A 12,409-nucleotide genomic window follows, 5' to 3' on the forward strand; every position below is an offset into this window, starting at 1 on the left:
TTAATCAATGATATATAATTCAAGATAGAACAAAAGTTGAATTTTCAGCATCCTATAACACACATTGAGATACTCAATAATTATTTGAGGAATAGAGATGAGAAATTCCTATCTTCTAAGTCTGTTCACTCACAGTTCTTGACTTTTCAAGTGAGAATTAATCCCTTCTAATGCTTAGCACTTACTTTAGCTCTTCTCACAGTGTTATTTGTGCTAAGCAATTAGATATGTATCATGTCCGCCTCTAAATTTCATTAGACGCTGAAATTCTGAATATTGAGTTTGTCAATTTACAAGCTTGATATTTATAAACTATGATCCACTATTTCACAAGTGCTTACTAAGAGTCAGGCACTGCAGTAAGCACTTTATGGGCATCATTTCATTCTATCCATATAAAAATACCTTATTCTATAGATAAGGAAATTGAGGTATAGGGAGGTTAAGAAACTTTGCAAATAAGGGGGGAGTGGGCAGGACTCCTACAAAATTCTGTCAGACTCCAAAGTCAGTGCTTTAAAACTACTACTGATACTTCCTTTTTAACAATCAATGCTTTGTAAATAGTACGCAATTAATAAATAAGCCTGCTTAGTGTTTTACATGTTTTACATGTTTACATGGTTTAGTGTTTTACACGGTACTTGCTTTCTCCATATATCTACTATCAACCTGAGCGAGTTTGAGTGGGAATAATTTTGCACATTTGATAGATTGAAAACTAGTCAAAGAACTATGAACTGCCTTCCTGCATTCACAGCCTGTCTTGTGCCAGGGGTACCACCATTAGACTCCTGGGCCTCTATGTAAAACATTGTACCTCAACTCCATGAGGAAGCTGTGAATAAACTGCAGTTTTTCTGATGTTAAAGATTATTTTTAAAACATGAAAACTGAAAGTAAAAGCTTTGAAAAGCAAGCATCTGGAGTGAAAAGAATTGCTTAATTATATAACATATATAATATTCAAATATTCAAATAAAACTTTAATATTTAAAAAGTATACCAAATAAATATATCTGATTTTCAAGTGTAAATTCAGGAAACATCAGTACAAGCAGTGTTCTGAATTTGTAAATTTGGAACTTTTATATCAACTCTGTCTTTTGAGTAAGAAAGAGTAATTCAGCAAGATACTGCTATGGCTGCACATAAATGAGGGTGCTCTCAGACAACTTTTCACTAAAGGATTGCCTTGCTCGAAGTTTAAATTAGAAGTTAATATGGTGTTCCTCCTTTTGAGTTACCACCACAAAATTTAATACAAGTATAATATGCCAAAAGCAATTCAGGAATCATACTCCCCTGTAAACAGAAGTGACTCTTACAAAACCTACCTTGTGTAGTAAAGGTAAGAAGTGCGCTCCAGTCACTCCAGATTCCTAGGCCATCCAATCTCTTGCTCCTCACCTGCACATCATATGAAGACCCAGGAAGCACACTGTCTACTAGCAGAGATGTAGCTGAGACAATCTCATCAGCCTGTTAAATATCATTTGAAAACACCAGAGCATCAGGTTGATGTGAAACCTTTAGCAAAATTGATTACAACCAGGTCTCTACAAATTTCAAAGAATTAAAATCTTACAGAGGAGTTAGCTGGTGACAGTGGAATTTAAGAGAGATCAATAACCCAGTAACAAACGTTTGACTGACATTAGTCAACAGTATTTTTAAAAGTTGCCGGGAGAAATATCAATAACCTCAGATATGCAGATGACACCACCCTTATGGCAGAAAGTGAAGAGGAACTAAAAAGCCTCTTGTTGGCTTAAAGCTCAACATTCAGAAAACAAAGATCATGGCATCTGGTCCCATCACTTCATGGCAAATAGATGGGGAAACAGTGGAAACAGTGTCAGACTTTATTTTTTTAGCTCCAAAATCACTGCAGATGGTGACTGCAGCCATGAAATTAAAAGATGCTTACTCCTTGGAAGAAAAGTTATGAGCAACCTAGATAGCATATTCAAAAGCAGAGACATTACTTTGCCGACTAAGGTCTGTCTAGTCAAGGCTATGGTTTTTCCAGTGGTCATGTATGGATGTGAGAGTTCGACTGTGAAGAAGGCTGAGCGCAGAAGAATTGATGCATTTGAACTATGGTGTTGGAGAAGACTCTTGAGAGTCTCTTGGAGTGCAAGGAGATCCAACCAGTCCATTCTGAAGAAGATCAACCCTGGGATTTCTTTGGAAGGAATGATGCTAAAGCTGAAGCTCCAGTACTTTGGACACCTCATGCGAAGAGTTGACTCATTGGAAAAGACTCTGATGCTGGGAGAGATTGGGGGCAGGAGAAGGGGACGACCCAGGATGAGATGGCTGGATGGCATCACGGACTCGATGGACATGAGTCTGAGTGAACTCCGGGAGATGGTGATAGACAGGGAGGCCTGGAGTGCTGCAATTCATGGGGTCGGGAAGAGTCGGACACGACTGAGTGACTGAACTGAACTGAACTGAACTGAAGTTCAAGGAAAAAAAAAATCACAATGATAATCAGCATATATTTTTAACTGAGTGATAATGAATATTGACTTTTCAAACTTTGAGGAACAGCTAAAATCAGTGGGAAGCTTCAAGCCCTTGCTGACATCAATAACATACAAGATATTAATAGACTACAATGCACAGAGGGACATCCTTGATCATCCAGTGGTTAAGAACCTGCCTGCAATGCAGGGGACACAGGTCTGATCCTTGGTTGGCGAACTAAGATCCCACATTCCATGGAGCAACTAAACCCACACAGCACAATGAAAGATCCCACATGACACAGCAAAGATCCTGCATGCTATAGTTAAGACCTGACACAGCCAAATAAATAAGTAAATATTTTTTAATAAGATGATGTACAGGGTAGGCACAGAGCTATAAACCTTCCTAGAGCAATGGGTCACAGAAGGAGGGCATGAATAATTTTAAGAACCCTGGTCTGATGATCAGCTGGGTGGGTTAATTGCTCAGTCATTTCCGACTCTTTGCAACTCCATGGACCAGAGCCTGCCAGGCTCCTCTGTCCATGGAATTCTCTAGGCAAGAATACTGGAGTGGGTTGCCATTTCCTTCTCCATGATGATCAGCTACAGTCAAACAAAATACAGTTTACAAACCAGAGTGAAAACATCTAAGAGATGTAACTTCATAAAACAACCAATGAGGTATTTCAAAATTATTGAACTTCCTGGCCCATTCGACTGTGGGGCAACACAGACTAAAAATGGCAAAAAGCCTCAGCAATACATTAAACAATATCAGATCACCTACATTTAAAATCCTGAAGTCAAGTGGCATTAGGAAGCATCACTACGAACAAACCTAGTGGAGGTGATGGAATTCTAGTTGAGCTGTTTCAAATACTAAAAGATGATGTTGTTAAAGTGCTACATTCAATATGCCAGCAAATTTGGAAAACTCAGCAGTGGCCACTGCTGGAAAAGGACTGGAAAAGGTCAATTTTTATTCCAGTCCTAAAGAAGGGCAATGCCAAGAATGTTCAAACTATTGCACAACTGCACTCATCTCACACGCTAGCAAAGTAATGCTCAAAATTCTCCAAGCCAGGCTTCAACAGTATGTGAACCACGAACTCTCAGATGTTCAAGCTGGATTCAGAAAGGGCAGAGGAACCAGAGATCAAATTGCCAACATCTGTTGGATCATCGAAAAAGCAAGAGAGTTTCAAAAAAAAAAAAATCTACTTCTGCTTTATTGACTATGCCAAAGCCTTTGACTCTGTGGATCACAACAAACTGTGGAAAATTCTTCAAGAGATGGGAATACCAGACCACCCTACCTGCCTCCTGAGAAAGCTGTATGCAGGTCAAGAAGCAGCAGTTAGAAATGGACATGGTACAACAGACTGGTTCCAAATAGGGCAAAGAATACGTCAAGGCTATATACTGTCACCCTGCTTATTTAACTTATGTGCAGAGTACATCATGCAAAATGCAGTGCTGGAAGAAGCACAAGCTGGAATCAAGATTGCCAGGGGAAATATCAGTAACCTCAGATATGAAGAGGATGCTACCCTTACGGCAGAAGGTGAAGAAGAACTAACAAGCCTCTTGATGAAAGTGAAAGAGAAAAGTGAAAAATTTGGCTTAAAGCTCAACATTGAGAAAACTAAGATCATGGCATCTGGTCCCATCACTTCATGGCAAATAGATGGGGAAAAAATGGAAACAGTAAGAGACTTTATTTTGGGGGGCTCCAAATCACTGCAGATGGTGACTACAGCCATGAAATTAAAAGACAGCTGCTCCCTGGAAGAAAAGCTATGACCAACCTAGACAGCATATTGAAAAGGAGAGACATTACATTGCAGACGAATGTCCATCTAGTCAAACCTGTGGTTTTTCCAGTAGTCATATATGGATGTGAGAGTTGGACTATAAAGAAAGCTAAGCGCTGAAGAATTGGTGCTTCTGAACTGTAGTGTTGGAGGAGACTCTTGAGAGTCCCTCGGACTGCAAGGAGATTCAGCCAGTCAATCCTAAAGGAAATCAGTCATAAATATTCATTGGAAGGACTGATGAAGCTGAAACTCCAATGCTTTGGCCACCTGATGCAAAGAACTGACTCACTGGAAAACACCCTGATTCTGGGAAAGATTGAAGGCAGGAGGAGACAAGGATGACAGAGTATGAGATGGTTGGATGGCACCACCGACTTGATGGACATGTATTTGATCAAGCTCCAGGAGTTGATGATGGACAGGGAGGCCTGGCATGCTGTATTCCATGGAGTCGCAAGGAGTCAGACACAACTGAGTGACTAAATTGCAAGTCTTAGAAAATTAGCCCAGATATAAAAAGATAAGTTTTAACCTCTAAGTTATAAAACAATTAGTTTTACAAATTAAAATGCCAAAGTTATGACCCATGAGGCTCTTCATGACTCCTCCTTCTCTCCTACGCCTCCACTACTGCTCTTAACCTCACTCAACTTCCCATCCAACTAAGGTCCTCTAAATTGCTATCTCCTCTATTCAGACCCTAATTTCCCTGCATCACCACCTCCCTCAAATCCCTGCTCAAATATCACTTTCTTAAAGAGATCTTCCCCTCCCTCTAATTAATAACACAATCCATCCTCTCCCACTTGCGTTTCCTGTTCTACTAGTGTATCCTGAGTTCTTGGCACCTACTGGGTGCAAAACACTTTCTGAAAAAAAGATTTCACAGACTATACTGCATAAATGCATGGACTGCATGTAAACAAATATATTGAGTAATAAGAAAAAATAAGGATGGCATGTAAAATCAAAAGCCAGAGAAGGTCTTTAAGTGAAAATACTATGATTATGAATTTAATAATTCTGTATCTGGACTTCTTGTAGTCATTAGTTGTGTGTGTGTGTGTGTGTGTGTGTGTGTGTGTGTGTGTGTGTGTATGTGTCTGTGTTAATGAGATGGAGAAGGAGAGTAAGGGGGAGAAAAAAGAGAATTAATCTAATATACTAAGCTTTTGGAACAGGAACTTTAATTCTAGGAGAAATTTGTCATGCTTATCAAAATATAACACAGATCCACATGTAAGAGATATTTAGTAACACTGAACAACTTTTCTAAAATCATTTTATAGAAGATGCAGAAATTTTGCATACATACTCATTCCTTTTGCTGATCTTGAATGAAAGCTTGAATGTATGATATTGAAGTATGACTGAATCTCCTCAAAAACAGTATATACACTTGATAGACAGAGGCATTCTCTATGGGACTTGGAGGGCATCTCACCTTTTCTTTAATTGCTTCTCAACTTTTCTTTTTATTTACTAAAATATACTTACTTTTCTCATATTTTTTGTAGAATTCTCTGAATATTTCACTTGATATTGAAGTTGAAATGGTACCAATGTTGGGCTGGACCAGGAAATCTTTAAACTACCAGTGTCTGTGATTTCCATATGCAAACCTAACGGTGGATCAGGCTTCACTTAAGAAAAAAAGAGAACACTTTTAAGTCAAGTTATTTTCATGATAATCATAAAATGAAGTCAAAATGAATTTTTAGCATATCTTATTCTTTAAACTAAGGAGTCCTTATCCAAAGGCTAATTACAGAACCAAAATATTCTACTACTATACCTTACCATGGCAATCCATGCATTTTCATTTCCTTCTCCCTACTTAGTAAAAACTATAAATCAGAAAATGATGTTATTTTGACAAATGTGAATTCCTGCTATTAAAAATACCCTGCTTAACTTTATTGAACCTAGCTTTTCCCACACTTATTTGAAGCCTCCCTTGATGAAACCCACTGTTTTAGTGAATGACACGGAGAAAAAGCATTTTGCAGAGCACTACTTGGAAAATGCATAAAAATTTTGTATGCAAAAAACAATGCATATAAGCATGCAGATTCATGTAAATCTGTATATAAAACAGTAAACATTAATTCTCAAATTCAACAAATCACGACATACCCAAATAACCCATGGCATACACAATTTACATGCAGTAAACACAATATTAGCAGGACTTGGCTTGTCACCAGAAATGCAGATAGAGTTCGTATCCTAATGGTGTATTTAAACTAAGGAGCATCTATTTCTGAGTTTATTTGTCTATGTGTTTTATGTATGCATATGCATTTGTGTACATACATATGTGGAGATTTATGTCTGTGGAGTTTAAAACATACAACAAACTTTAACTCATCTGTAGAAACAACGCAAACATCTTACAATAAAGAACTGATTGAACAAATAAGAGTTCATACCATTAAAAGTAATCTATAGTCATTAAAATCATATTAGAGAAGAATGTTGAAAAAGTTTAATATTGAAAGTTTATTAAGCAATGTGAAAGTGAAAGTGTTAGTCGCTCAGTCGTGTCCAACTCTTTGTGACCCCATGGACTATACAGTCCCTGGAATTCTCCAGGCCAGAATACTGGAATGGGTAGCCATTCCCTTCTCCAAGGGATCTTCCCAACCCAGGGATCGAACCAGGTCTCCCTACACTGCAGATTCTTTACCATCTGAGCCATCTTAACAGGCTTAAAAGGAAGCCCATTAAGCAACCTATTTACTTAAATTCATTAAAATTTGAACAAATAAAAGGATATGTGTAAATATGCATTAAAATAGAAAAAAATGGCAAAATAGTAGAAAATAAATGATACATTTTTCTTCTGTGTGCATCTCTATGATTTCAAGATTTTTATGATTAACAAGAATTACTCATAAACAGAAATCATTACATTGAAATATTTACTGACATGTATTTTATTTTCAAAAAATAATGGCACATTAATATTTTCCACATTTCATAATTTCAAGAATTCAGTCATAGTTTTTTCCTTTTCCTTAAGTCAAAATAAATGAAGCTTTACTCTCTACAACATACTACAACTTTTAGTTACTTTAAAGCAGGAATGGCTAAACTCTAAAGTCTAGAAGTAACAGGTGAAATTCATGACCAAAAAGACAGAAAACAAAACAGACACCAAACAGAAGTGAAATCATAAAATTATAAACTATTTTACATTTCTTATATGCATACACATATCCCTTTGTATTAGAAATCTAAAAATAAATCTTTCCCTGGATCCCCTAGGTACTCAGTCCCAGACCACACATACTGGCTTCTTTCAGGGGAAAATTCCTCCAAAGAGCTGGCATTACTTACTCTCCATTTTGCATCCCATTTTCCTAACCAATCTATTCTGATCAGGCCTTCCTTCTTGCTAGTCCACTGAAACTACTCTTACCAAGGTTACTACTCTTTGCTGAATCCAATGTCAACTGTCTGATTCATTTTGCTCCATCTCTCAGCAGTGTCCCAACTGCTTATTCTGTGAGTAGCAGACAAGTAGAAATACTTTGTCCACCCGGTTTCCAGCTGTCACATTCCTTTACTCTTCTCTCTAATTGCCTCTCAGTCTTTCTCTCACTGGACTCTAAATGCATGACCTCCTACAATCCCATAAACATCTGATGCTAGAGACTCCCAAATATTTATCTCCCCTGAACTCTAGAATCATATATCTAACTACCTACTCAACATCTCTTTGATTTCTAATAAGCATCTCAAATATAATTCATCACACACCTAATTATCTCCAATATCCCCATTTGGTAACACTATTCTGCTACTAACCAGGTCCAAGCCTAAGTGTCACCCTTGACTCCTCTCTGTCCTTCACACTCCATACCCAATCCACTTCAGTCTGCACCATCTCCTGAAAAGTGAAAGTGAAAGTCGCTCAGTCGTGTCCGACTCTTTGCAACCTCATGGATTATACAGTCTATGGAATTCTCCAGACCACAATACAGGAGTGGCTAGCCTTTCCCTTCTCTAGGGGATCTTCCCAACCCAGGGATTGAACCCAGGTCTCCAGCATTGCAGGCAGATTCTTTACCAGCTGAGCCACAAGGGAAGCCCAAGAATACTGGAGTGGGTAGCCTATCCCTTCTCCAGTGGATCTTCCCAACCCAGGAATTGAACTGGGGTCTCCTGCATTGCAGGCAGATTCTTTACCAACTGAGTATAAGGGAAGCACCATCTCCTAATAGATCCCAAGCCTGAACATTTCTTTACTTCTCCACTATAACAATCCCAAGCCAACTGGACAACTCTAGCAGCTGCCTATCTGACTCCTCCCATTCTTGCAAGTATTCTTTTCCCTTACCCATAAGTTTACTTCTTCAATAGAGCATACATTTTAAACATGTGCATGAGCACGCATGAGTGCTTGCATGTGCCCACACACACACACACTCACATCTGATCACATCACTCTCCTGGTACAAAAGCTTACACTGCAATTAGAATAAAATCCAAACTTTGTAACCATAGCCTGTGGTATGACCTGGATGCAGATGACTCTCTAACCACATCTCTGAATGTTCTCCTACCTTAATTACTCCAAGTAAAAGGCTCTTGTCTTTGGTTCTTCCAAATTCTGAGCTCATTCTCTCCCAGGAATTTTGTGAGTGCTGTTCTTTCTGCTCAGAGCACCTTTTGTTCTGGATTTTTTGCATAGTTATCTTTTTTTCTTTCAGTTTAAATGCTATTTCCTAAAAGAGGACTTCCATAGCTGAAATAATAGACCCCTAAACCTGAAATTCTCTATCATACAATTTGTTTTATTTCTTTCAATTTTGAGATCTTAATCACATATACCCAAATACAAAAAAAGAGATTTTTTTCCCAAAAATTATCTGAAATAAGACAAAATTTTAAAAGTTTCTTATAAAGTCTATCACAGCACCTTATCTTAACTACTTTATTTTTAAAAACAATTCAATGTTGGCTCTAAATACTTCTAAAAAATCACTTGATAGAACTGGTTTTAAAAAGAGAAGATGATGACATGTTATAGATTTTTTTTGTTTTTTCCTTATGGTATAACATCATGACTGAATTTCTTGGATATCATAGTAATCACGTGGAAATCACAAATATATCCCTAAAAGACAAGTTATTTAAAAGTCCTAATGTTAAATATGATAGCATACGTAGATTCAAAAAATGCTGTACCCTTAGTTCTTAAAAAGAAGTGAGGATGAAGTTGTAAGGAATATGGTGTCAGATATCTGAAAAAGTGGTTCCAGTGATGGCAAAAACAATGATGCAGAGAAGCACATAAAGAATTTGCAATAATTATTTCAGGAAATGTAAAACAGTAACCCTATTAAATTTGTATCATATGTAACATATAGTTTAACACATACACACAAAACTGAATTAATAAATTAATAATTTAACATTCATCTATATTATTCACATTAAATAATATAACTGAATACACTGAATATTTATAATTATATATTCAAGTTAATCAAAGAAATCTGGGGAACCTTTGCACTAATAATGTGGGCACTTGTCTATTATATAAGTTTTTCTTCCAATCAGATTTGTACAGCCAATTAGTTTGCTTATGCTTTCATTGTTTTTCTCTGCCCAATATTGTCTGCCCCTGCTCTGCGAGGCAGGAACTTTGTCTCACTCACCATTGCTTCCCCCAGCTCCTAGATCAGTGACTGATACCCACGAGTCTCTAAAAAATATTTATTGAAGGCATAAAGTCAGGTAAAAAAGAGCTTTTAGTCATTTTCAGAAATAGTTATCTGAGATGTGAAAAAGTCATAACCAAAGAAAACATATCCATTAGACTGACCTAGGATTTAAAGAAATCAAACTGTTTTCAAAATGAATTTGTTACAATTGCAGAACTATCTATACTGTTGTTAAACCATTCTAGAAGCTGCTTTTAATACCCCTTAGGACTACATTTATCATCCTTACAGTGTCGGTCAAAGTGAGATAAGCTAATGAAACATCTTGTAAACAATTTTCAGCCTGTTTGAATGACTGATGTTTAAAGATATTATCTTTCTTAGGCACAACTTACCAGCATTAATGGGCTGAGCTGACATTGGAGGTGAGTGAAAAATTACTCCACCAGATGTGATTTTCAAATACATAAGAAGGGTGTTATTGAGTTTGGCTGTTGGCACAGGCACATGACATTCACAACATTCATTAAAACTGCAGTTGCACCGAACAATCTGAAAACTGCCTTTCTCGGGGAGCAGAGGTGACTCTTCTAATAGGTCAAGCCTATATGAGAAAAGAAGAGCTAAGTATTAACATAGATGCGAAAGCACTAGATGTGTTTAAAATGTAGGACACAAAATCCAATTGAAGTAAACTGTTCTGCACACCCAGCTTAAAGAGCTTCTGGGGGAAAAAAGCTACATTATAACAGAGACACAAAGATAAGGGTTAAAACAAGGTAGCAATCAATATAAGTTAGAATCAATAAAGCAAGTTAGAAATAATACAAGCAAGAAGACAATGAGGCAACAGTGAAGCACTGAAAGAAAAATTGTGATTTTAAAATCCTATATTCAATAAAAATAACTTTCAAAATAAACATGTAATAAAGGCTTTTTACAGACACACCAAGATGGAAAGAATTTATCATCAATCAAACTTGCAAAAACTTCCTTTAGAAAAAAAAGTGCTGAAGGAAGTCCTTCAGACAAAAAGAAAATGATAGCAAATAGAAGTCTGGTTCCACACAAAGAAATGAAATTTAATTTAAAGAATAAATATTTATTGACTGATTCAAGCAAAAATAATAACCATAAAGTGTGGGGTTTATAACATAGGTAAAAATAAAATGTATGACATTAATACCAAACTTGGGGAAAGGGGAGATGTGTAAATACACAACTATAAATTTCTCCCACTATACATGTAGTGGTGAAATGCCAGTTGGAGGTATAACATCAGTTCGGCTGTATTAAGTTAAAGCCCTATATTCTAAATCCTAAGACCACCGCTAAAATAACAAAACAAGAAGTCACAGCTAATAAGCTACAATAATCAAGCCAAAGGAGTATGAACGTAAAGAGAAAAAAATAGATTAATGGAACAGAAGAAACCAACCCCTATATGGACAATCAATTTTCTACAAAGGTGCAAAAGCAATTCTGTGGAGAAAGAGTAATCTTTTCAATAAATTGTGCTGAAACAGTGGGATATCTATACACCCCCCTCCACACAAAAATTCAACTTTACTCCACACATCACATAAGATTCAAATATTAATTCAAAATAGATCATTAATCTAAATGCAGAATTTAAAGCTATGAATCAGAAAAAAAATGTGGGAAAAAAATTTGTGACCTTGTTTTAAGTAATAATTTCTTAGATGCAACACAAAAGCACGAGTCACAAAATGACAAATTGATAATTTGATTTTTATCAATATTAAAAACTTCTGTTCTTTGAAAGATACTATGAAAGATACAAAGATAACAAAAGGGTCAGTCAAAAAATGGAAAGAAGATCTAGACAGACATTTCTCCAATGAAGACATACACATGGCCAAAAAACACACAAAAAGGTGTTCAACATCATTAATTATTAGAGAAATGCAATGTATTTGATTTAGATATTGGTTACATAGGTGAGCATACTTCTCAAAATTCATCAACCTTATATTTCAGGTGCATTTTATTATATGCAAACTTTACCTTAAAATAAAAATACTGTGCCAAAAAAAGTGTTTTTGAAAACTTCAAAATGCTATACACTCATAAAATTCCATTTTGAATTGAAGGTAGAATGACTTAGCACTTTCAACTTCACCTAAACCTTTAAACAATTCCAACAAAATGTGATTTTTAAAAATATCACACCATGGCTTTTATGTGTTTTTCAAATATTAAAATAAAAGCTTTTATCAAAAGAGTATGGAACAAATTAAATAAATTGCAGTATTTTATGTCAGAAATATGCTTGCAGCTTGTATTATGCTTTAACTGAAAAACTTCCAAATTTTAAGGCAAAAAAAAACTGAACAGAAAACATATTTCCCACTAATAATTTTTAAGAGGAAATTCTGGTGATTTTTTTCTTTTTTAAAGCAAAAAGAAAAGTTAG

The 12,409-nt window shown here is 36.2% G+C and overlaps 1 protein-coding gene across 2 annotated transcripts in view; it reads right to left on the reverse strand.

Moving 5' to 3' along the window:
- The window catches only part of LEPR (leptin receptor), a 75,164-nt gene that overhangs the window by 39,287 nt on the left and 23,468 nt on the right, over positions 1–12,409 (reverse strand). For both annotated transcript variants that reach the window (XM_068964098.1, XM_068964099.1), the window contains exons 4-6: positions 10,368–10,576; positions 5,795–5,940; positions 1,338–1,482 (exon numbers count right to left, since the gene is read on the reverse strand). In XM_068964098.1, the coding sequence (XP_068820199.1) occupies positions 1,338–1,482; positions 5,795–5,940; positions 10,368–10,576 (500 nt within the window). The remainder of the gene's footprint in view (positions 1–1,337; positions 1,483–5,794; positions 5,941–10,367; positions 10,577–12,409) is intronic.

The sequence above is a fragment of the Capricornis sumatraensis genome, chromosome 2 (genome assembly GCF_032405125.1).
Source record: "Capricornis sumatraensis isolate serow.1 chromosome 2, serow.2, whole genome shotgun sequence".
NCBI lineage: Eukaryota > Metazoa > Chordata > Mammalia > Artiodactyla > Bovidae > Capricornis > Capricornis sumatraensis.